The sequence below is a fragment of the Macrotis lagotis genome, chromosome X, assembly GCF_037893015.1.
Source record: "Macrotis lagotis isolate mMagLag1 chromosome X, bilby.v1.9.chrom.fasta, whole genome shotgun sequence".
Classification (NCBI taxonomy): Eukaryota; Metazoa; Chordata; class Mammalia; order Peramelemorphia; family Peramelidae; genus Macrotis; species Macrotis lagotis.
Window position 1 is genome coordinate 644,409,981 of NC_133666.1, and position 26,754 is coordinate 644,436,734.

The following is a 26,754-nucleotide window of genomic DNA, read 5'->3' on the forward strand; positions in this document are numbered from 1 at the left end:
TTGCAAGGTTATTGTTTCAGTGGAAATCAATCTCAGTCTTTTGTGAATAAGGAAAACCTGAAGACAGCTTGGGATTGTCTGAGACCTGTTCAAAGGTTTTTCTCTCGCCATGAAATTCATTCCTTTGTGACTGAACTAATTTTAAGTTAGAAAAATATGTGCACTTTTTTTTAAAGAAAAGAATTTCAACAACTCTGATGCCACAAAGAATTTTCACTCTTCCATGCTACTCAATGAGGGTCTGTCTGTTAAGTATTAAATTTTTCAATTGTTTGAAGGGACAAAATGTTTTGTTGTGAGAACAGACAAGCGAAAAGAGACACATATATACAGACAGACAGACACTGCCCCCCCCCCCCAGCCTATCCTGATCCATTGCTCTTCTTGAGTTACTTTGTAAGAGGAAGACAGAATCTAGTTCCACATTCTGTCCCATTACTTAGGCCAGTGTGGTCAAAGCAATACCTGTGTCTATAAAACTGGGAAAAGAAACACTTGTCCCTCTTGGAAAGACTTGTTTGACTGATGCTGAGCAGAAGTGAGCAGAACCAGAAGATACAGTATTGTATACATCAACAGCAACACTGTACAATGATCAACTATGATGAACTTAACTTTTCTCAACAGTACAGTGATCAAAGACAATTCTTTTTTTTTTTGCAAGGCAAATGGGGTTAAGTGGCTTGCCGAGGCCACACAGCTAGATAATTATTAAGTGTCTGAGGCTGGATTAGAACTCAGGTACTCCTGATTCCAGGGCCGGTGCTCTATCCACTGCACCACCTAGCCGCCCCATGATCAAAGAGAATTCTAAAGGACCTGTGATAGAAAATACCATCCACATCCAGAGAGGAAATGGTGGAGTCTGAATGCAGACCAACATTTGCAGATCAAAGCTTACTATTTTTTTTTTAAGTTTTTGCAAGGCAATGGGGTTAAGTGGCTTGCCCAAGGTCACACAGCTAGGTAAATTGAGGCCGGATTTGAACTCAGGTACTCCTGACTCCAGGACCAGTGCTCTATCCACTGTGCCACCTAGCCACCCCCAAAGCTTATTATTTTCAATTTTTCAATTTTCTTTTGCTTTCCCCCTCATGGATTTTTCCCTTTTGTTCTGATTTTTTCATAACATGATTAATGTGGAAATATATTTAACAGTTATATATATATATATATATATATATATATATATATATATATATATATATATATAATGACTTGCTGTCAAAAGGATGGGAGAGGGAAGAGACAAAAATGTGAAACTGAAAAAATAAATGTTGAAAACTATCTGTGCACATAGCTGGAAAAATCAATTTATTTAAATAAATAAATATGTAGATAAAGAGATAGATGAGGGGGTACTTGACTTCTACTATGTCACAGAATGAAGCTGAGGATGCTTCAGCAAGGTACAGCAGCAGAAACAATGGATTTGGAATAAGAAGACAGTTCAAACCCCCTCTTTGGTTCTCCTTCAATGGTATGACCTTAAGCAAGGTCTTGAGATGTTCATCTACATCTACAGCTACAATACAGGGGGGGTGGTCTAGTTGGCCCTCCTGGCTCTGACTACGTCAGGCAGCCTCTGCCACCACTGGGTGATCCCCGGCAATCTGTGAAGGCATGGAGGGGACCCTGAGCTTCCATGCAAGTTGGAAAGGCTGACAATCCCATGGGGGGTGGGGGTGGGGAGGGGTGACAAAGGGCATGCAGGGCTTCTGAGGAGCAGCCTGGCAGAAGTTTTCAGAAGTAGCTCCTACAGATTGCCTCACTCAGGAGGCCTTTGAGGTCTACAATCTGCATGAGTATTCCTAACAGCATTGTGGAGCCTGATGATGTAAATGTAAATGTTCTCTTGAGAGCTGGTCAGCTCCATGCTGTGATTGTCAGGACCCCAAGAGCTTGGCACAATTGAGTAATCCCAGTCCAAAAACCGTTTTAGCAAAAGAATAAAATTTTTAAATGCCTTCTTCAATTATGATTCAGCTAATCCTCAAATAAGTTTACAAACACTGAGCAAGATCCCAGTGACAACAGAAATTGCAAGCCCAAGGATTGTCCCCAGCCCTTATAAATTCAGGTAACACCTACTGTCTCCCCAACTGCCAATGTGCATGGTAAGAGTGTCTGGGCTATTTCTGTGCTACCTCTTCACCACCAGTAGAGGCTGTTCTCCTGAGAAAGGCAGATCATAGGGGGACAGGTCCATTCTGTTCAGAGAGGGTAGAAGGGAGGGGAGCCCCTGCCAAGGCTCACCAGCTGGGCTGCTCTGTTGTAGATGCACTCGTAGGATGGGTCAAGAGGGATCTCTTCTATCCGGAAGGTGACTCCGGAGAAGCTGAGCTGCCGGGCAATGTACATGCCACTCACTTTCATGTCCATTGCCACAATCTCCATGGCACCGACACCCCTGTGGTAAGGCAGGAGGGGAAGAGAGCTGTAATTGCTTTTGAAGCCAATTGCTAGATCAGCCCTAGGAAAGTTTTCTGTTCAGTTAAAGGTTGAGCACCTGTCCTTCCCTGCTACTAATGGATACCTGAGGGCACTAGCTTCTCAACTCTGAGAACTCTCAAATCATGACTCCATGTTCCTGTGCCCTAAGACAGCATGTTAGTCCATTGTTCTAAGTTCTAAGACTTTTCTTGCCCAGCTTTTCTCAGTGATGGAGAATGGCAGTACAGCTTGCAGGTTTTCCTAATATCCCATCAGTACATGCAATAGAGAACCCCTGTACTGAATAGGTAATTCTTTCTATTGTTTCCATTTAATAAGAATCCAATACCCCAGGAGGTAAGGAAACTGAGGTGGAGGTCACATGAATCTTACCGCTTTTCGATGGCATGGAGGAACTCCTCAAAGGATCTGAAGGGGGTTCCTTTGCCCCAGATTCCCAGGCGGCTCATGTAAATCATATTTTTTGGCTCAGAGGCACCTATAGAGTCAGAGAGCTTCTGTGAGTGAACAGTTTTTCCTTCCAACACAACAAGAAGGCTAGGGAGTGGGCACAAAGTTTAGAGTAGGATGAGTACTTGAATGAAATCTCTGGTGAACTTTAGACCCTTACAAAAATGACCACAAAGCACTTTTCAAACACCAAGTGACAATAAGAAAGTGAACAGAAGTGGAGAAATTTCTAGTACAACTGTTGATTTAAGAAGACCAATGTCAAAAAGACTACAGACATTTTTTCTTGTGTAATCATTTCTCCTCTTCAGGGAGTCTAGGTTGTGTGAAAGACTACACAAAATCACTAAATGACGGTCAGAATATTACATGGGCAAAATAAATAGCAAAGCGACAAAACAGTGAGTCAGAGAGAGGCTCAGGAAAAGCATATTTCTAGTTCAGTTATAAGGGACAAATTTCCAAAGTCTGAAGCTGTCTAAGAGTAGGATGGACTTTCCTGAAATGGAAAGAGTTCTCAAACAGAGGAAAGGGAAAGAGAGTCAAGGAGAAACTGGATGACCTCTGCCACCAATGACAGATTCCTGGATAGCTGTACAGACTCTGCCTAGAAGTCCTATCTGTTGAGTCATCTGGGCTTGAATTTCCTCAACCATGTCAAGGAGAAAATGAGTTTGATTGAAAATGAGTTTGATTATCTGGGCTTCCTTTTCAGGTCTAGTGACCATATTTACTTCTTAAAGCCATCACCAAGAGGAATGCAGAAGCAGCTTTTTTATTTCCCTGCACATTTTCATCAATAGGTGGCATCTGGTGTCTACTTTCTCTAGCCACCAATTGAAAATAAAATTCTACACTTCTCTCTCTCTTTTTAATAAATTTTATTTTTATTTAAGGCAATGGGGTTGAATGACTTGCCCAAGGTCTCACAGCTAAGTAATTATTAAATGTCTGAGGTCAGATTTAAACCCAGGTCCTCCTGATTCCAGGGCTAGTGCTCTATCCACTGCTTCACCTAGCTGCCCCAATTCTACAGTTCGCACTACTTGGCTGATATGATATTTTATTCACCTGAGAATTCACTGACCATAGAAGTGAAATTCACAGGAGGAAAAAAAAATCCCCAATACATGAGAGTGGCATTCAACAATGTCCAGATTCTGGTTCTACCCTAATCTAGTCTCCCATTCTGATGCTCTCCCATGTAACTCTCAGGTTCAGGCAAAACTAATCCAATGAAGACCTTCCAAATGTGTCCTGTGCTTTCCTATCTCCTGTATCTGCTCACACTGTCACAACCACATGTAGCACCTGGCTCAGCACATCTAGTCTCTATTGACTACTCAAACACAAGCTCCTCTGTATGGCTTTGGGCAAGATGCTTCCTGCTCTTTCTGCCTAAGACTCCCTTTTATACAATTAGACTAGGCTAGAATAGGGATCCTTAGCCTTTTTTTATGCCATGGACCCCCTTTTACAATCTGATGAATAACTGGAGAAAATGCTAAATTTCAGTTTGAGGTCAGGAAAAATAAAGATGAATTTTTGTTTTCCCATATAAGTGCATAAACCCCTGACATCTGTCTCTAAAACCCCACATTAGATCATCACTGCTATAAGGTCCTTTTAGTGGTAAGATTTGAGGTTCAAATGAGTCAGGAAACAAACTTGATGAAAAATAAAGGAGCTCCATCAAAAAAAAAACCCACTGTTTCCTTAGTTGGAAAAGGAGGCTCCCCAATTGCTCCACCTCCCTTCTTGGGCTCCTATGAAGATCCAAGGAGATAATGTGGGGCGGAAACTTTAGAGGTCTTCAAGAGCTTGAAAGGTCAATGGCACCATCAATGCCAACCTTTCTCAGCTTTTATAAGATATACTGATGAGTTTCATTGAATGGACCTGGTGAGGGATGATATGTAGGATTTCTCAGCACCATTTCCACAAAGTGCAGAAATCCTTATCAGTAGGAAACTGGCTAACAGAAGTTGACTTTTTCTCTCTCTCTCTCTCTGTGTCTGTGCAGAGACTAAGCCATGTTCATGAAATCAAGGCAGAAGAAAGCAGGAAGCGACCTTGTGGATGTTAGTTTAGATGAGGAGAGAATAGAGGGAGGCAAGGGAGGGAATGTCAGGTACCCATCTTCAAGCCCTGATCTGATTATCCTTACCTGTGGCACTGGCATAGACAACCCTGGCAAGGGGCATCTTGTTCTGAAGGTCCAATACTGCTTTGCCCATTTTGGTAGAGCTAGCATTTTTGGCTTTATGGCATTCATCAAAAATTATCTGGAGGAGATGAGTCAAGGAGGTTATGGGCAAAGGCTGAAAGTCGTTCATTTATCTAAATGTCAATTAAGCATCAAGTAGGTATGAGTCCTGTGTCTGAAGCTGGAAGAGAAGCAAAACTGAAGGCACCATCTCTACCTTCCCTAGAGGAGTTGAAGTCTAGGAAGTAGGAGAAAAGGCACAATAAAGGCCCAGAGCAGAAGGATTCATCAACCTGGCCTGGGGGAGTTCAAAGCAGCCTCATTGAAGGGAGAGGCACAGAAGTTCCTTGCTTCAGCTTTCTAAGCATCACTTTTTTTTTGTGGAACAGTCCTAGGATGATTCCTTGGCATAGAAAATAAGTCAAGTTCAGAGAACTGGGGAGGCTTCCTTTCTTGACCATTCTAATAATCCGATTTTCCCCGAGAAGTGAACCATTTCTAATTCCCCATTTTTCTGAATACTGCTAACAAAAACCAAACCAAAATTATACTTCCTAGTCTTGTGTTTCTTCAGCAGCCTCAGTTCATCCTTGTCATTCTTATCTCATCTTTAAAGTTCTCCTCCAATCCAGCCCTGGCTTCTAAACCTTCACATCTACCTATAAGACTTGCCTTCCCCTTATGCTGGCAATGGCCATGTCACTCCTATTCAAAACCTAGCAATAGCTTCCTGTTAGTGACCTGCTCTAATCTAATCTAAAAATTCTTCTTTATGATTTAATGTTACTGTTCCTAGAAATAGTCTCCAGTTTTCCTATCTTGATATTTTCATTTAACCTGCTCCCTATGCCTGACAAATCTGCTAACTCACACTTATACCTTATGTCCCCCCCCACTTATACTATAAACCTCAACTCAAATGCCATCTCCTCCAGGAAGCCTCCTCAATTTGTACTCCTTTGCTATGGGATCTCGCACAGTAATTTTTCCTTTCTTTTCTTTTTTTATTGTAATTTAGCAAAAATTTTATATGGCATTTTTTCCCAATTAAATGTGGAGATAGCTTTCTGTTGAAATTTTATTTATTTAAGACTATGGGGTTAAATGACTTGCTCAAGGTCACTGAGCTAGGCAATTATTAAGTGTCTGAGGCTGGATTTGAATTTAGGTCCTCCAGACTCCAGGGCTGGTGCTCTATCCACTGCACCAAGTAGCTGCTCCCGAGATAGTTTTCAACATTCAATTTTGTAAAATGTTTTCCCTCCCTCCTTTTTTCCCCCCTCCCCAAGACAGCAAGCTATCTGGTATAGGTTATACAACCATAATCATGTTAAACATATTCCCATGTTAGTCATGCTGTGAAAGAAGAATCAGAACAAAAGGGAAAAAGCATGAGAAAGAAAAAACAAAAACAAATTTTAAAAAGCGAACCAAGTATGCTTTAGTCTGCATTCAGATTCCGTAACTCTTTCTCTCAATATGAAACCATCACAAGACTTTTAGAACTGTCTTTGATTATTGCATTGCTGAGAACTAAATTTATTATAAGTGATCATCACACAGTATACCCATTTTTCTAACACAAATATTATGCATTTATATGTAACTATTATATTTATCTATGCATGTACCATATTCCTCAACTAAACTCTGACAGAAGTGAAGGGTACCTAACTAAATATCCCACTGTACTCATGCTGAATCACATTAGGGTGGAAATGGAGGGTTGAACTAGATGGGCAGGGCATGGAATGTTAGGAGAAAGATTTTTAATTTGGGGACTCATGGAAGATGCTAGAACTCAAAGTTGCATGATTTGATCAGAGCAGGGCAGTAGAAAACTTAATTTGGCACAGTGTGAAAGGTGGATCAGAGGGAGGAGCCCAAGACTGAGGTTATAAAACTGAAGGGTTAGGAGAATAAACTCAAACAATAAAGCCTTTTGATGTAAAGTCATGATTACAATGCAAAAATGGTCAGGGGAAGTTTAACCATTAGATTTCACAAATGTGCACAAAAGCATCCTGAGAGGAAATGAAAAATTGACATTGCAGAGGGGTAAGGGGTGGGTGAGAGAAGTCACGTTTCAATTCCAGAAACCTATAATGATACTTTCTGCTACAGATGGGAAGCTGAGATGTGAAGTGGGAGTTTTGGGCTCTGGAGGTGTTCAGTGCTATTAAACTAATGAATCACCCCATAAAAGGCTATTTATAACTTGTGCCTCCCCCATGGAGCTGCTATTCCAAGCAGTCACATGCAGGTGATCACAGAGAGAATAGATTCACAGGTAAGTGACGGTGGAGCCTCTCTAAAGAATGCTTTTCCTAACTTAATTTGGCCTTTGCTGAATGAGTACTTAGTGGCCCTTCCATGGCAGAAGTCCTTTTCCCAAAGAATTTTCACAAAGGGAAGTCCTTCTATGAAAAGTGAGCCAGATAGCTGGTGGAGTTGTGAACTGATTCAACCATTCTGGAGAGCAATTTGGAACTATGCCCAAAGGCCTAAAAAACTGTGCATACCCTTTGATCCAACAATACTACAACTAAGTCTATATTCCAATAAAATCATTAAAAAAGGGGAAAGGATCCACACATACAAAATATTTATAGTAGGTCTTTTTCATGGTGACAAAGAATTGGAAATTGAGGGGATGTCCATTAGAAAGGGGAAGAGCTGAACAAATTGTGATATATGGAGTACTACTGTGCTGTAAGAAATGATGAGCAGGGGGCAGCTGGGTGGCACAGTGGATAGAGCACCAGTCCTGGAGTCAGGTGTACCTGAGTTCAAATCTGGCTTCAGACTCTTAATAATTACCTAGCTGTGTGGCCCTGGGCAAGCAACTTAACCCCAATGCCTTGCAAAAAAAAAAAAAAATCTTAAAAAAAAAAAGAAAAAGAAATGATGAGCAGGCAGATTTCAGAAAAACCTGAAAAGATTTACATGAACTGATGCTGGGGGAAGTGAGCAGAACCAGGATAATATTGCACAATAAGAGCAACACTATGTGATGACTGGCTATGAGACTTAACTCTTCTAAGCTTGATCCAAGACAATTCCAAAAGACGAATGATGGAAAATGGTATCCATATTTAGATATATAACTATGGTGTTTTACTATAGATAGAAGCATACTCTTTTTACTCTTTTTTGTTTTTTCTTTCTTGTAATTTATGTCTTTTGTTCTGCTTCTTCTTTCACAACATGACTAAAGTGGAAATATTATTACTATGATTGTATATTCTATATAATCTATATTAGTATTATTTTGTCTTGGGGAAGGAGAAAAAATATGGAACACAAAATCTTATAGATGTGAATGCTGAAAACTAGGTAACTGAAAAAAATAAAATATTATTAAAATTGAGGGGGAAAAAAAAAGTGGCCTGGCACATAACCTCTTAATTCATATAACTAGGATATGGGAGACAGAAAGTAAACCTAGGTTCTCAGACTCCAAATCCAATTCTCCTTCTGTTACAGGACACTGTCTTCTAGTTTAGCATGACTGAGTGAATAAAACTAACTTTTCCTCATCAAAAGAAAACAGTTTAGCTGGAAACTAACCAATTTTCTGCATATTCTGCAGTGTCTCCTCTCTCCTCTATAAGAAAGAGAAAAATGACAAGGAGGGTGGAGAAGCCCAGGAGACCTGGCCAATTGTGGGCCTTTGGAATGGACTTCTGCCAGACTGTTTCATGACTCAGCACCTCCCCTTTTTTCTACCCCTCTTCCCTCTCCCCTCCCAGATGGGCAGCCGCCCTTCCATTTCCTGGAATGCTCCTTTCCTGTGCTTGCATTCCTCATCTGGTCCAGATAAGATAACTCCTTTCCGCCTCCAAAGGCACAGAATGTTTGCAATACCCAGACTACCTACCCTTCATAGGCTTTGTATGTAACACAAATGCAAGAAGTTGGTCCTAATCTGATAGAATCCACTGGTAAACTCTGCAGTGTTTGCGCCTTAACTGAAATATGCTATACTTTCCTCTGGAATAATAATGGGAAAGGCTAATACCTTTAGAGCTCTTTTTGCTGATTTATGATACTAGAAACTATATTAAACCTAAATACTCAACTAGCCTACTAGGTCACCTCCCCTTAGACAGAAGGCTCCTGAGCTGTATCAAGGTCAGAGAAGAATTAACTGAAGGACTCAAGACTGAGCTTTACAACAGTGCTTGGGGCTACACTACCCCAGAGAAATGTAACCTAGAGCATTAATCATCTACCAACTCCCCAAATAAGCCTTCTGCCCTTTCCCGGGAGACTAGCTCCAGTCAGAAGCAGTGACACACCCCAATGTGTCCAGGAATCTGTAGGTCAGGAGAAATGAACATGTGCCTGTCAAGTTTGATTGCAAGAAACAGTCTTGTTCAACCAAGGGGTGAGTATGGATTCCTTCCTTGGCTCAAAGCCTTTCAAAACTGGAGCAAAAGTCCAATTGGACAAGCATGGCTGACCTTGTCACAATGGGAGAGGAAATTTGTCAGAACAGCAGTTTTCAGAGTATAGCCTGGAGTCAATACCAGCTGAATCCAATCACCCAAATCCTCTACATTTTATATTCTGAGTAGTGGCCAATCACTGAAATTCAGAATAATGACCAGCCTATGAACCTTGTGCTAGGATTCAGTGAAGTGCTTGCCCTCTTGTACTGAAGCCTTCTTCAGGTGCCTCTGGTGGACATGAAACTGATTGACGCTGACCTATCAAAAGTTGGGCCAATGGAGCACATCCTTGGCAAATGCTCACAAGTTGGAAAAGTCTGTGGCCCACCTGGCAGTGGGCCATATCAATCATCTAGGGAGAAGTCTGAATACATGAGGACAAGGTGCCCCACAGAGGCAGGCTGTTATACAAAGAACAGTTGAGGGGGGAGGGGAGGTTTGTTTCAGAACTACTAAGGACTATCTTCTAAGGGGTGGAGAGATCCTTGAAGCCAGTAAAACTGACTAGATGAGACCAAGGATCTAAAAATGATTTAAGAGCATTTACAGAATTCTTTACTACAAGGGTAGAAAAATAAACATTTCTGCCCTAAGATATTCTTCCTATAAGTGGGACTTGTCTCCCTTCTCCTCCTGCTACCAAATGATCTTTTTCCTCTGATTGAAGGTCTTTTCAATTTCTCTTCAATTGGTATTGAAACTTATAGCCATTCCCACCCCGCCCCAAATGGCCAAGATAGCCTTGAGAACTATCTCCCTAGTAAGCACAGCCTTGAATGAGATAAACCAATCAGTGCTAATTATCCCTCAGTTTGTTAAAAAAATCCAGGTAGTTAGAGTTTGCCATGAGGCCTTACTTTTATCTCCCACAAACTTCCTACCCATGAAAACATCTAGAAATGTGGTTAGAAAGATCAAGTGAACAAAGACAGGGAAGGCTAACAGGAATGACCATCATATTTCTCAATCAGGAAAGTTCAGAGTCTCCAAGGAATTCCAGGCCAGACCATGCACACCATCCTTCTTTGGTTAGGACTGAACTCACAGCACAAGGGAACAGTTCAGAGTCTTGTCCTAGTCCTGGCCCATAAGGTGGGCCCAGAGGCTCACACCAAGGATACAACTCCATCAAAGTTTTCTCCACACCAGTCGAGAATCTGCCTGATCCTGGTCCGGTGTTGTCCCCCTGCCTGGCTCTCTCCGATCAGAGCGGAGTAAGTGGCAAACAGGACTCCTTCCGAGGTAGTTGTGTCACCATACTTTATCTAAGGGGAGAAAGTCATGAGAGTGTAAAGAGGGATATTTATACTTAATTATCACCCCTTGGGGTCTCCAGAAGAAGAGTCTATGAACAAACCTGTCTTCCATCATATTAATATCTAAGGTAAAGGAAATCAATCAAGGTGTTCATTTTCCCTTAGGAACACTTCATTAGGTAGTACAACTATTGTTGCTCCCATTTTCAGGTGAGGTCTTGAATGGGGAAATAATTCTCCCCAATTCACAAGTAATGGTACAAAGGAGGACTTCTTGGTCTCTCCAGTTCTCTATGAACTATGCCAAGCTTTCTCTTTAGTTAAGAGAGGAAGGAAGGAAGGAAGGAAGGAAGGAAGGAAGGAAGGAAGGAAGGAAGGAAGGAAGGAAGGAAGGAAGGAAGGAAAGAGATGATTCTGGTGGGGATTGTTACAGAAAGTCATATATTAACATTATTTATGTTCTATCTGTATGAACACACTGTGTATCTGATACCTCTGCTCTAGAAAACACTAGACTTGCCCATCACAGAGGCATCTGTAAAATTCGGACAAGTCCATGACTCTCCCTGGCATGTTCAAATCCAGCTTCAGATAATTATTAGCTGTATGATCCAAAGCAAGTTACTTAACCTCTCTCAGGCTCAATCTATTCTATATTATCTATAAAAATGCAGATAATAGCACCTCTATATGATTGCTATGAATCTCAAATGAGATCATTTATGTAAACATTTTGCAAACGTTACATTACCATCTACATGTAAAGAAAAATGACTTCAAGGTTTTAACCAGTCCACTTCTACCTGGGCACTTTCATGTAGCTCTGACCCTGAGGGGTCACTCTCTTGGGTCCCTTTCAGGCTTAGGAAAATCAGATGACTTGTCTAGGTCAGTGGCTGGTTATTGTCTACTTTCATAAATATAATTCCCCTCTGACTGGGCTAATTAAAAGAAATAGAAAAAATATATAGTGCTTTCCTTTCTTTTCTCCTTTATTACCATTTTTTAAAATTACTTTTTTTTGGGGGGGAAGGCAATGGGGTTAAGTGACTTGCCCAAGGTCACACAGCTAGGTAATTATTAAGTGTCTGAGGCCAGATTTGAACTCAGATACTCCTGACTCCAGGGCCGGTGCTCTATCCACTGCACCACCTAGCAGCCCTCTTTTTTCTCTTTTAGAAGAAATGAAATCTGGTCACCATAGGGCATGTCTCAAAGAATTTCCCCTGTCCCAAGCATTTCAACAAAAAGCTGCCTGTTGACTGATGAAATTCCCTGTTATTTGACATGACCAAATATTTTGATAAGAGAACAAATGACTTCACACATGTACAACACACCCCCTATGCACCCCTGCTGTTCTGTTTATTTCCTTCCTCTTAATCTTTGTTTGGGTGAACTTCTGGGGTGGGGGGGAGGGGTGTCAGAAGAGGATGCCATGGGCTGATCTTTTTAAGACCCCATTCCATTGGTCCCATGTAGGAACATGGGTATAGAAATCCAAATCACTTTGCTTCCCTGGGGAATGACACCCTTTTAAAAAAATGACTTCCATCCTTCAAGGTTTGATTTGACTCATCCAAAAATAAACAGGCATTCCAGGAATATGTGTACAACAACAAAAGAGGACACGGTGGAGAGTGTGCTGGTCCCAGCCCTACTTGGCACATGAAAGGAGAGAGAGAGGATTCTAATACAAAGAGTTAGACTGAATGAGGAATTAATGGGACCAGCCCAATTAGTCACAGGCTAAGAGGCCCCTCTACATACACTCCACAAACTCATTTAGAAGAAAGACCACCACCAGGAGGTATGTATAGGGCTATGGTAAAAACAATGGCTTGATTCTCTAACTACTCAGTTTTCTCATCTGTAATATGAGGGGGTTGGACTCCATAGGCAAGCTTTAAATTAGTTCTCTGATGATGCCTTGACCTCCTAAGACTGCCCACTCCTCCTGGGGATTGTGCTAATTGCTAGAAGATTTTCCTTATATCAAGTCTAAACCTGCCATGTCAAAACTTCCATCTCTTATTTCCAGTTCTGGCCTCTGTACCTATTCAAACTGTTAATTTTAGTTCCACTGTTGTGAAGATGATCTTATATATTTCATAGACACAAATATACACATGAAAGGGGAGAGAGGAGGTGTGTGGAGGCATGTAGATGTACACACCCACCCTAGCTATCTATGAGATGTGGAGATGATCACCAAGTCATCCTCTAGCTCAAAACTAATGAGCAACTGGCTATGATAATTACAGATCTAGAGCTGGTTCTACACAGCTTCTTTCCCCAACCTGGGGTTCCATGACTTTAGTAGTAATTGCAATATATAATCACACATGTACAGATGTATTATTTTCTCCATCAAAGTTTTGGCTTATATGAAGACAATAATACAAACTGACTTTCCCCCTGCCAGATTCCTCTTTTGGTGGCCACAAGGCAGAGTCCAGCCCTTGAGACTGGCTTTCTGGGTATTGATGATAATACATAAAGGACACAAGTAGGGAATTCTGTTGTCCTGAGAAATGACTTTTGTTCATAGCCTCACAATGTTTGTGACAAAGGCCAAGGTTGCTGTTCTTAACATGTACATGTTAAGAGTGGAGGGGACAGACCTGGTGACTACTTGGTCAATTTACCTTATATTTAAAAATGTATTTAAAAATGATCAGTTCTCCTGACCCCAACCCATCTGATTAGGCTGTCCTGTTAGTCTTCTACTCAGTTAAGTGGCAAAGGAAAAGCCCATAAGGATGTTAGCTGATTACAAGCAGACCCTCTCCACTTGGTAGGGTGAGATATTGAGAGGCTTGCTCTACTTTTGTTCTGATGGAGAAAATGAACCATGGTGCTAGTGGACTGGAGAAGGGCAAGAGTGGATGCTTATTTAAAAGCTATGTTCCCTCTGAAGTCTCTTTAGTACCAGCCTCCTCCTGCAGAGAGACTCCAGGGTTATTCTTCTTACCTTGTTTAAAGCATGCACTGGAATGTGAGGTGCATTGATGTCCTTCAGATCTCGTTCGGCATCATACTTGAGGTCATTAGAGACACTGAACCTGTAGATGCCAAGAAGCAGGGTTACCTTCCCCTTGATGACTCTCTTCTTTTCCTGGTCCACCCTCCCTCACTGCCATAAGATGGAAAGGAGAAAGGGAAGAGAGGGGAAGAGGAGGAGAGATAGATGATGAAAGGGTATCAGTCGGGGCAGCTAGGTGGCGCAGTGGATAGAGCACTGGCCCTGGAGTCAGGAGTACCTGAGTTCAAATCTGGCCTCAGACACTTAATAATTGCCTAGCTGTGTGGCCTTGGGCAAGTCACTTAACCCCATTTGCCTTGCAAAAAAACTAAAAAAAAAAAACTAAAAAAAAAAAAGAAAGGGTATCAGTCAAACCCCATTGCTGGGAAAATAAGAGGCTCCAGCACATAATGACCACCAAAAAAAGTGTAAGTAGATGAATACAGCTGAAGGTCCCCATTCACTGACTGAGGAAGGAGGAATACTAACCACAGAGATTTTTTCCTGCCCTTCAGGAAGTTCTCAAAAATAATACCAGCCACTGTTCTGCCCTTCCCAACACCAGCACCATCTCCAATGAGGAACCCAGCTCGCTGTCCATTGGGTAGCAGGACTTCGTGTTGCTGTCAAAGACAAAAAGAATTAGCACCTGACAAGTTCCGATGATTAGGGTGAGAACTGGCATAACCCATCTCTGGCAGTATATTGGGAAGGGCCTTATAAGATCTAAAGGGCAATGGGGTGTGAGGTTAGTGGTAGGATGATGATGATGATGATGATGATGATGATGATGATGATGATGACTGTCCCTCTATTTTTAGTGATGCTTTCTAAGAGATAAAAAGGAAAGCAAAGATAGCAGCAGAAAACAAGCTGGCCTCCTCTCTATAAAATGCCACCAAAGTGGGCAGCTAGGTGTTGCAGTGGATAGAGCACCAGCCCTGGAGTCAGGAGGACCTGAGTTCAAATTCGACCTCAGACACTTAATAATTGCCTACCTGTGTGATCTTGGGCAAGTCACTCAAACCTCAATGCTTTAAATAAATTTAAAAAAAAATGCCACCAAAGCAGTATTAGGCAAGTTTGGATGTTTCCAATTGGTTTCAGTCCAAACCAAGCCTTCAAATGAACGACTCAACACTTAATCATCTCAAAGCTCAGCACTCGCCTGCTCCTCTTTGCCCTCATACACACAACCATCCACATACATATTACCTTCCATCTTCACCATCTGCATTAGAAAAACACATTTTGGCTTGAAAATTTGAAAACGTTCTAACAATGACACGGGCTACATAGTCAAATTCCCTATTCCCCTTTAAGAAGAGAAGGCTGAACTGTCTTATGGTGAATGCTCATCCATCATGCAGGTAACTAGTCCCTACTAATTCAGAGATTCTATGAGTTGATCATACTCATTTCTGCTGTTAAAAATTGGCAAATTACAAGGAAAAGTAACAAAGTCACACCAAAGAATTTTCCCCATCACCCCAAAGCAGCAGGTCATACTAATACCTGGCAGGCATAAGTGATGGCTTCTAACTGTAGTGCTGACAATGAGCCACTGTCGGCCGCTGAAGTGGGCAAGGAGAGGGCATAAGTGATGTCAGGTGGAGGAACACTGGAGAGAGTACTCGTTTCGACCACACGATCTGGGTGATGCTTTCCGATTTTAGCTGGAAGGAATACATACCATAGTTATGCTCTTATCTGTGTATACTGCTACTGGCTTCCCCCTTCCCCCTGGCAGAATGAGGGCAGGGATGTTTTCATTTATATTTTTGCATCCACATGGCTTAGCAGAATGACTGGCACACAGAAGAGGATGGGTAGATGTTTGCTGAAAGGAACTGAATTGAGCTCTCAAAAATAAGAGGTGAATGGAACCTCTAAGGCTCACACTAGAGAGAATGAACCCCAAAGAAAGAGCAGTAAGAAGAGGGTCAGCCATACAGCCAAGTCCAGTCACTCCAGGTTGCTCACATTTGGATGGAACGTAATCAGCATATGTTTCTGCATGGCCCAGCTCTTCTGCCTCCTCTTCATCACCCTCATCATCATCCTCTGGCTGAGTCTGAGACTAGGAAAAAAGAAAGCCTTGATGATGGCAAAATGGTATGGCCACAGGACAAGGTGGCAGGGAGTATGGGTGGAACAGAACTTTTCCTGACTGTGTGTCTCTAGACAAAGTCATAATCCCTCTGGGTTGTATTTTTATCACCTGTATAAATAAGTGAGAGGTATCAGTTAATCTCTAAAGCACTCCCAACTCTGACATCCTGTGTCCTGAGGGTGCTCCCACTTCTGACATCATATGCTCTGTGTGTGTCCTCCTAGCCCTGAAATTCCATAGTTTAATTATTCACAACTATTCCCATTTCTAATATATTTCCAACTATGCCATTCCACATTCTAAGGGCCTTCTCAGATCTGATATTCTGATACATATATTAAATTCCATAGAAGGGGGACAATCAAGGAAATAAATTCACATTAATCTAGTATGCTACCTTGGAAGCATTCTTCAATGGGTAAGGGATGAGGTTGAAACACTCTGCTTGAATTTTTTTAAAATTTTATTTATTTAAGGCTATTGGAGTTAAGTGACTTGCCCAAGGTCACACAGCTATGTAATTATTAAGTGTCTGAGGCTGGATTTGAACTCAGGTCCTCCTGACTCCAGGGCTGCTGCTCTATCCACTGCACCACCTAGCTGCCCTGTCTGCTGTTAATGAACCACATTGGGTTGTCTCCCAGTAAAAGAGATAACTGGAAGTTGTCTGAGCCATAACTGCCACCCAGGATGTTATAATCTTTCAGGACAGGACTTTCCAAAATGAAGTGTGTTCTCAGGAAGTGGAACTGGTAGGGGAGTGTCTGAATAGGGATTTTTCCAGGGTGTGTACCCACACCCATCTTTAAAAAAACACAAAACTTCTCATTCTGTTAAACTTTATTCTGGTGTAATACCTTGAGGCCTGGAGTTGGGGAAGCAGGAGGGTTGGGGAAAGAAGGAAGGAAGGTACAGCTCACCTGATAGCTCACGAGCAGTGGGGTGTTTGAGATAGCAGCAACTGAGTCGTCCAAACCTAAAAACTGTCCTGCAGATGGGAACAGCTATAAGAGAGAAAACAACTAATTGAAATGAAAGGTGCTTTGGAGTCAGGCATGGCTCAAGACACCTTATTAAATAATAGCCCAAAAGACTGCTATGGCATAGCAATGGCTATGGCTCTGGATACAAGATGCCAGGGCCTTTTGGCAACAGTTCAGCCTAGAGGCATTTCTGGATAGTTCCTGGTCAGAGTGACCCCTTTTTAAAAGTTATCTGATTTATTTTGTGAGAAGCAGAGGAGTGGCTGATGAATCACGCACATATTCCTATTTTAGCAAATTGTAAAGCAATTATTTTGTTAAAAGAGTTCAGAGGAAGCCTCAGCCATCTCCACTGTAGTGTACCTTGTTTAGTCTCCAACATATCACTTGCTGGGTCTCTATAGAAAAGTAGGGAGGAACCAGGTATTCAATAAGGGTTCCCCCAGTTCTGACATTCTGTGTTCTAAAGACCCTGTCTATCTTCCAACCCAATCCATCACCTTAGATATTCCAGAGTCTATGCTGAAAGGCTCCTTCCAGGTCAGAGAATTATAGGGTTCACAAAAAGAAAGGGGACCTGAGAAATAATTCCTTCATTTTACAGGAGAGGAAATTGAGGTGCAGAGAAATGAAAGAGTAAATAACAAAGTTAGTATTTGAAACCAGATCCTTGGATGCTAAATCCAGTACTTTTTTCCTTTTTTTTTATTATGAACTTAAACATTAACATACATGGTCATTTTAAGAGGAAAAGAAAATTACAGTATATTAAATGGTGATCATCTCTTATGTAGTTTTTCCTTAAAAAATTTAATTCCTTATATTTAAAATCTAGCCCTCTTTTACCCTCCACAGAGCTGCTTTACTTTAGCCTTCCAAAGACCTTTGAAGTATGGGAAGAGTTCATCTGGAATCTTTTCCCTATCCCTGCTGGTCTCTGGTCACTTCAGGTGACTCTTGGTCACTGATATCTGCATTCAAACAGGGGAAAGAGCATATATCTTTAGGCAGGAAAACTAGGATGCAAGGCACATTTATCTGTGAATCCCAGTTCTAGAATGGGAGGGAGAGGGCATTCACACTAGTAATAGTCACACAGTGACTAAGAGGCAAGACCAAAAGTTATTTTGTTTGTGGGTGTGCTGCCTGGATCCCACCCATTGCTTGGCTCCCAAAGGTTCCCATTTCTGGAAGGGTCAAAGGTGTCAGAGAACTTTTCTCCTACCCACCTTATGAGGCAGGCATCATAATCCAAGTATTATTATCCTCACTTTACAGTTGAGGAAACCAAGGCTCAAAGCAATCAATCAAGTGATCTACTACATGGCTGTATGTGTCAATCACTGGCAGAGGGGCCAGAGAGAAAAAAACAAAACAGAGAAACAATTGCTACCCTTTTGAAATTTGGGAGAAAACATATACAATATACATATATCAGAATGTACAAAGTAGATATGGAATTAACACGATAAATTCAAAAGAGTCAAATACAGGGCGGCTAGGTGGCGTAGTGGATAAAGCACCGGCCTTGGAGTCAGGAGTACCTGGGTTCAAATCTGGTCTCAGACACTTAATAATTACCTAGTTGCGTGGCCTTGGGCAAGCCACTTAACCCCATTTGCCTTGAAAAAAAAAAACAACCTAAAAAAAAAAGTCGAATACATGGTAGTCTGAGGAGTACTAGCAGGTGGGTGGATGGATGGACGAAAACTTTGGAGAGAAGTGGTGCTGGAGCTGAAGGAAGTGAGGGATGTCATAAGCTGGAGGGAGGGCATTCTAGGACTGGGGTTGGCCAGAGACAAGCAAGAGGAGATCAGTTTAGTTAGAATGCTGAGTGTGGAAGGAGGAGTGATGTGTAATTAGACTAGAAAGAACGGTAAAGGCCAGGTTAAAAAAGGCTGGAAAGAATTTCTATTTGATTCCAGAGACAATGGGGAGTTAGTGGAGTTTACTGAGATGAGAGACATGGTCAGGTCTATGCTTAAAAGGAGAGAAAAAACTCCAAATCATTAGAGACTTGAGGAACAGAGAGAGCACTGAATAATGCCAAGGGGTTTGAACAACTACCACATTTCAGTGATGTTATTGCTCTATTAATTGAGGTCCTCAGATGGAAGAAGTAATGGGTAGATAGGAAGCTTAAAAAGAGAAGACTTAGAATAGCTTCTGTGGGGAGCTAGATGGGAATCAGTTAAGGAAGAATAAAATGATTGCTTCATTGCAGTGAAGGCCAGAGAATCTGGAACATTAATTGATAGTGTCCTCAGTCAGCCTAGTTGCATGTCTTCCTCCAGCTGTGTTTAGCACTTGTGTGAGTAGAAGTGGAAGAAGTAGGTGGTGAGAATAATCAAGGTTTAACAAAAGACAAAGGTGCAAGGTCTTCAAGTGTGGAGCAGAACTAGTTAAGTGTCCAGACTGGGAAAGGGAGAAGTGAATTTGCTGTTTGTTGCTGAATCATTTCAGTCATGTCTGACTTTTCATGTGCCTATTTTCTTGGCAAAGATACTGAAGAGGTTTGCATTTTTCTTCATTTGAAAGATGAGGAAACTGAGGCAAAAACAGTGGTTAAGTGATTTGCCCAGAGTCAATTAACTAGTGACTGTAAGAGGCTAGATTTGAGTCCCAGCACTCTATTCACCTAGCTGCCCTGAAGTAAATTCAGAGAACAAGATAAAAACTTCAGGTAATGCTGAGGGGGGCTGAGGGATTGGAGACCATGATAAGGGAAAAGAAGAAGCATAAGGACTGGTAGAATGATAGGTAGTTAGGGATTTTGGAGTGTCTGACTAGGGAAATGGAACATTGGGGAGGAAAGCTGAGCTTCAGGGGTGACCATTCCAGTGTACAGTTGAGGGACTTTCCCCAGGTCTCATAGCTGATATGGTCCAGAGTAGGCGGTTCAGTCTCCCCTGGTTCCCAGGTTCAAATTGCTTCTCAATGAGAAAGATAATCACCCCCCAGGGAAAGGGACTCTAAGCCTATGTCTCTTTCCCTTTGACTCAGATTCAGGAAGACAGCATTCTGATTGGCAATTCCATCAGTGAGCCTCCCTCCTTCAGGTGGACCCTGTGGCAGGAGCAGAGCATCCATCTCAGCCTCTGCTCACAGCAGATTCCCAACCAGGTCACCTAATTTCAAATCCACTGATCTTTCAACCTCACTCAAAGCTAAAAATATCCCTAAGAAACAGGAGTAAGAGGGGAGAGAGGGCCATGTGGAAAATCTCCTTTCCTTACTAGGGAAACCAGAGTAGAGTTTCTGACACATCATCAGGCTCCTGGGGGGTGGTGAGGACAAGGTCTATGTCAGATCCACTAAGCAGCAGGGCACCTGGCCTTTTCAGGGGGGTCCACAAGAAAGCTAGAACAGGTGACAGTACAAACTGAGGTCCTAAACTCCTGTAAGCCCCAATTCTGATGTGACAATGTTGAGATCAGTTTCTCCTAGCAGAAGAGAACCCTGTTATTGCTTATAGGCATGAAGTAGAGTGAATAGATGAGAGGTAGAATTTGATGGAATGGGGGCTTTCAAACAAAACAAACAAGAGGTTCATCTGAATCAGGTGACATGGCTAGTTGGGTTAGCAAACTGAATCCCAGAGTGGTCCAAATGCAGGGCCTAGTGCAGGGTTATCTCTATAATATCCCTGATAGGTTCTACCTGAAGGGATCAGGGACCAGGAGCTTGCTACTTCTCTAAGCAGTTCATTACATTCTTGGGTAGAAAGTTATTTGAAAGTTCTTCCACATTTGAAAAGGGTTAAGATTATAAAGCTAAGGCAAAAACTAAAGTTTTAGACCTGGGGCGGCTAGGTGGAGCAGTAGATAAAGCACCAGTGACCTAGCTGTGTGGCCTTGGGCAAGCCACTTAACCCCATTTGCCTTGCAAAAACCTAAAAAAAAAAAAATAAAAAAATAAAAAAAAAAATAAAAGTTTTAGAGACCTAGACAATACTTTTATCACTGTTGTCAACTAAAGGTAAGGGCTTCAAAAGAGAGTCAAATTTGAAATGCAGACAATTAGATAAGAAGATGGTATTTGATAGTGAAATTTAGATGTTTGAAATTCTGGCTTAAGACACAGGAATGCCAGGCTTCCAGCCAGGGATGGAGAGTAGTACCTAAAAATAATTACATGGCTCTATAATCTCACTAATATAAGATTATCCAACAAGGCAGGTCAGAACTAATTCAGGGTTGCTTAACTTACTGAGATATATTCCATATCTCCCCTAAGTTTTCCACAGAGAATCAACCAAAGGTATTGGAAATCTCTTGATGTTGTGAAGTTACCAAAAGCTATTTTTTTAAATCTCTTACTCACACCACATGACCAGCCCACCTTTTGAACTTATATATTTTTTGATAATATCCTCTACTCTGCTCCTTAATGATTCTTATTTCCAATGTATGGCAAAGGTATTTGCATCCATTCATGCCCAGGGGGCATCTCTTGACTGAACCTCTGGATGATCCTCAATTCAATTCTTTGGAGATTACAGTTGCAATTCTACATAAGAAAAATATTGGTATCAAAAAGATGAGATTTTCTTTCAGGGAGAAACTTGAGATTATTTAAAAGACTTTGCAATTAACCAAGAGAAATACCCACTTTCTTATTCAATTCTGAGGCCAATTCATTGTCCATTTGTAGTCTGCATCTACTGAAAAATGTATTTTGCTGTAGTCTCAAATTTTAATTTCAACGTAATTTAAACCAAAAATTAAAATTGACAAATATTCATTAGCTTAGACTCCAGGGAATGCAGCTACAAAATGAGGAATAAAAGTTAATATCTAGAAAATTCAGAGAAAATATCCAAGAAAGAAGCCTGTTCCACTCAAGAAAAAAATTTCCATGGCTTCAGATCCATTAACATAAATGTCTCAAATAAGGCTTACAAACAAGGTCAACTAGAGAAAGAGTTATGACTTGGTTCAAAAGCATGGCATAGAATGCACAGCAGTCCAATTGTAGGTGCTGTCATGAAGGAGAAGGGCAGTCTGGCCCAAGGGGTTGGAAAGGTGAGGAGGAGACATATTGGCACTACAGGCCAGTATATGTCTCCTCCCTCACATTTCAGATGCTAAGAGCAGAGTGTATCCTGTCTCTAGTGACTCTAAGAATGTAGATTTGCTTCCTGGGTATCTCTGAGATTTGAGGAAATGAAACCTATGAATGAAATCTAATTCTGGAAGAGCATACTTTATTCAAAAGGAGAAGGAGAATCTAAAAAGGGGGTAGGTGAGAGGTAATATAGACAATAGCATTCTACATATGGCAGTCATGTGAAGAAATCCAGGACCCAGAATGGGGAAGCATAGTGGAGAATATTTGGGTGATCAATAGAAGCAGAAACAAAAGGGATCTTCTCATGGAGGTGAAATCTATAAAGCATTCAGAGTGAAGGAGGAAGCAGGGTAGGAATTGGAGAAGTGGACATTAAGGCATGACATCAGCCTTCATACTATAGAGTGAGGAGAGTTATTATGGAAATGATTCTCGCTAAGAAAGACTAATCTCCTGGTGGCTAATCTCCACTCTGTCTTAGAATTTGGAAAAGAGAAAAGGAAAAGCTTAGTCGGGTCTGATGTTCATCCTAGATTCAAGGAAAGCTGATCCTAAAGAATTCAGAGGAAGAATCAAGGATATCCTCTAGACTACAGTTTTACTAGCTAAGTCAATTCAGGAAGGGGAGGAAACTCACAGGAATGCAATTGTTGGGTCACAAGGAGAAATGACTCTAATGAGGGCAACAGAGAAGAAGGGGAGAACTGCCTAATTAGGTCAATGTGGACATCCAGAAATTCAGTGAAACAACTTAAATGTAAAAAAAACATGAAGAGAAGATGAGAGAAAGGGTTAGAAACAGAGGATGATAGCAAAAACATCCCAGGACCTGGGAAAAAGAGCACAAGAAACTTTCAAGCTCAGAATGCTAAGGCTAGTGAGAGTTAAAGTTTTTTTTTTTAAAAGTGAGGAATGTATTGAATAAATGAGTGAATAATTATATTTATTAAGCACTTATCACCTCCAAAGCATTATGCTTAATGCTGGAGACAGGCTCGGGGAGCTCACATTCAGGGGAGATGAGATGACAACATAGGAGGATGGAAGGAAGGCAGAATAGCTCAATTCCAATTTTATTTCTGCTCTTTGTGTCAAGGAGAATAACTGGAAAGGTCAGTACAGAAGTGGGCTGATTCCAAGATTAGCAGGGAGATAACTGCTCTAGAGGAACCTGAGTCACCAGGTCCAGAGGAACAATGTTCCTGGGGACTGAAGGAACCTGCAGATATGACTGCGGAGTTAGCCACTTGGGAAAGATCACAGAGAACAGGTGAGACCCCACAGGTCTGGATGATGGCCAGTGCCACAGTAGGACAGATGTAGGCTTGGAGTTTTGTCAGAGCTGTCCTAAAGTGGACTGTCCTGAGCCTTCCATTTGGAGAGAGAAGGGCACCTGGCACCTTAGGTGCCCCTTCTGATTCTGCGTTTGGAACCTGCATTCCCTAGCCTGAAATCAAGTCCCCTCTGCCCTATATCATTCTATCACTGACTTCTCTCGGAGCTTAACAAAGAACAAGTCTTTCCTCTTCTCTAGGAGAATTTGAATATGTCTTCCTAATTTTTTTTTTCTTCTTTAGGGAAAACATGCCCAATTATTTTACTGGACTCTTGTTTAATCCTGCTTGAGAATTCTAGCCCTAGAGCTGTGGCCAGTCTCAGAGATGATGCAGACTCTCCTGAAAGGCTGAGCTCAGGTCTGAGCACGGTGCTCCAGGAAGGAGCCAGACACTGGTAGATGGGGCTATCATCACTTGTTAAGGACATTCCTACAACTTGAGACTAGAGACAAGGTTAGCTCAGCCTACAGTCAGCAACCCTATCAAAAGGCCAGAGAAATATGAGAAGTAAAACATATATTCAAAATCTCTCTCTCTCTCTCTCAAAAAAACAACACAAAAATAAAAAACACCTATTACTGGAAGACTGAGTCATAATTACCAGAGCAGCTTACTGGAGAAAAGAAAAAAAAAGAGAACTTGTGGGTACTTTTTGTTTGTTTGTTTTAAATGCCATTATATCTGATGGTAAGGTTCAAGGGCCTGGTTCTCTGGGCCTCACATTAAATCAAGTGGCTCAGAGGAGAAAACTTTCTACAGATTGGTTCCTTTAGGGATCCCTGGCTCCCTTTAAGCACCATCTCATACATACACAAGGTCTTTTCTGACTCGTACTCCCTCCTCTCTCTACCCATCTTGATATGTCAGTCAGTGCCCTCAGATGCAACCAAATGACATTTCCATTATAAATGTTTTGTATTTATTTATCATCATGAATGCTATTTGGCCTTGGGAGAGTGAAAGTTTCTTGAGGATAAGCCCAGTTTCATGGTTGCCCCTGTATGCTCAGGGTACTAGCACATAGTCAGCAGGCGCTTCAATAAATGCTTGTTCTTAGGATTAAAGTTCAAGTTCAAGAAGCCTTCATTTCATAGATGTAGAAAACCTTGGAGGGGGAAGAAGAAAGATCTGCCTAAGGTCACACAACCTGTTATTATACAGATAGGATTTACAGATAGAATTAGAGAGAGTAAGGAAGTTATCTGAAGTCGTAGAAATTCTGTTGGGTCAGAACTTAGATCCTTCTGACTCTAAACTAAAAAATTAGCAAATCACAGGTACAGGTTTTGAGCTCAGGTCAAGGCTTTCCCTAACATGTCATGGCTTCTTCACAGGGTGGGAAATGCTCATCTCTGGCCATGCTTAAGAAAGCAGTACAACATGATAAAGAAGGAAAATGATCAAGGTTGTACAGGATGAGGGAAAACAGGCTCTGTTGGTGGGGTTGTGAACTGATCCAATCATTCTGGAGAGCAATTTGGAACTAGGCCCAAAGGGTTATCAAACTGTACATACTCTTTAATCCAGCAATATCATCCAATCCCAAAGACATCCAAAAAAGAGGGAAAGGACCAATTTGTACAAAAATATTAATAGCAGTTCCTTTTGTCGTGGCTAAGAAGTAGAAATAAAAGGGATGCCCATCAACTAAAGAATGTCTAAATAAGCTGCGGCATATGATTGTAGGAGAATATTACTGTGTTGTAAGAAACAAGCAGGATGATTTTAGAAAAACTTGGAAATATTTACATGAACTGATGCATAGTGAAATGAACAGAACCAGGAATGTTATACACAGTAACAGCAATATTGTTTGATGAACTGTGAATAACTTAGCTATTTTTAGCAATATAATGATCTAAGATAATCTCAAAGGACTTATCTGTCTTCAGAGAGAGAACTGATATTGCTTGAATACAGACAAGCATGCTATTTTTTACTTTCATTTTTTTCTTTTATCTGAGTCTTCTTATAATAAAATGACTGCTATGGAAATGTTTTGCATAACTGTACATGTATAACATATATCTGAGTGCTTACTGTCTCAGGGAGGGGTAGGGAAGCCTAAGGAGGAAGTTTGGAATGCAAAACTTTAAATAAAAATGTTAAAAAATTGGGGAAAAAAAACAAAAAGAAAACTAGTCAATCTTACTGGAGCCAACTTCTAATTACATTTTCTAGGCTCCATAAGGAAAGGCTAATAGACAAAATAAAGGCTAAAAAGACAAAAACCACAAATGTATTTGCAAAGAGACAAGATAGTCTACATATATATATATATATATATATATATATATATATATATATATATATATATTTTTTTTTTTTAGGTTTTTTTCAAGGCAAATGGGGCCAAGTGGCCTGCTCAAGGCCACACAGCTAGGCAATCACTAAATGTCTGAGGCCAAATCTGAACTCAGGTACTCCTGACTCAAGGGCTGGTGCTCTATCCACTACGTCACCTAGCCGCCCCAAGATAGTCTTCAAAATAAGTAACTTAATCCCTTTGAGAAGCCTTAGTGTAGAAAGTGATCAGCACAAGGCCACCCATCTGAAAAGAGAATGATATAACAGGAGGGGAGCAAGTCTCCATTCAACAAGAGACAAAGTTCATGCTCTCATTTGACTTTGGGCAAGTCATTTCCTTGTCTCTGGGCCTCAGTTTCTTCATCTGTCTGATGTGAGGGTAGAATTAGATGACCTCAAAAGTCTCTTCTAACATTTATGAGGTATGAACTTCTAAGTCATTTTGCTAAAAAAAGAAAAACATGACCAAAATAGCTATGTTCCCTGCAGGGGAAAAGGGTGAAAGGAATTTTAAATAAGGAATAAATTTTGAAAAGGGTCAATAGATGAAGTCTACCTAGCTATGAGAAGTTTTCCTCAAGTTCCACATCTACCCAACCTCCATTTCTATTGTATTCGCAAAGAAATTGTCAATGATTTGGCAGACACTCTGCCGAAATTCAGTCTTGCTCGGTTTCCTAATGTCTTATTCTCATAATTGACCAGTCTGGTAAATGTCAAAAAATCATCCTTGCCTTCTTGTCTTACTGCAAGTGAACTATTGCTAGCTCTCAGTGCTCACTTCTGTGCTTTCTAAACACTGTTCATCACTCATAACTGACCTCTTCTTGGTTTTGTGATGGAGTGCTCACATCCCAGAGAGTCTGGTTGAGGTTTTCAGCAGGCTGGAAATCTGTAGAGTCAGCAATATCCGAGAGGGAGCCAACAGGTGATGAGAAAAGAGAAGCATCATCGAGGTATGAGGAATCCTGAAAAAAGAAGATGTCTGGCATCAAAGGGGATCTGATCATCTGTGTTCCACAGATGTGCACTTATATTTATTCCCATCCATTTCACAAGCATTTACTAAGCACCAGGGCCATATTGATAACTATGGAGC

At 41.2% G+C, this 26,754-nt stretch overlaps 1 protein-coding gene across 5 annotated transcripts in view; it reads right to left on the reverse strand.

Moving 5' to 3' along the window:
• Window positions 1–26,754, reverse strand: part of SBNO2 (strawberry notch homolog 2) — a 213,205-nt gene that overhangs the window by 30,999 nt on the left and 155,452 nt on the right. For all 5 annotated transcript variants that reach the window (XM_074204526.1, XM_074204527.1, XM_074204525.1 and 2 more), the window contains 10 exons: window positions 26,477–26,623; window positions 16,879–16,962; window positions 15,829–15,925; window positions 15,361–15,521; window positions 14,335–14,468; window positions 13,795–13,885; window positions 10,686–10,829; window positions 5,072–5,189; window positions 2,827–2,932; window positions 2,257–2,410 (listed from right to left, as the gene is read on the reverse strand). In XM_074204526.1, the coding sequence (XP_074060627.1) occupies window positions 2,257–2,410; window positions 2,827–2,932; window positions 5,072–5,189; window positions 10,686–10,829; window positions 13,795–13,885; window positions 14,335–14,468; window positions 15,361–15,521; window positions 15,829–15,925; window positions 16,879–16,962; window positions 26,477–26,623 (1,236 nt within the window). The remainder of the gene's footprint in view (window positions 1–2,256; window positions 2,411–2,826; window positions 2,933–5,071; window positions 5,190–10,685; window positions 10,830–13,794; window positions 13,886–14,334; window positions 14,469–15,360; window positions 15,522–15,828; window positions 15,926–16,878; window positions 16,963–26,476; window positions 26,624–26,754) is intronic.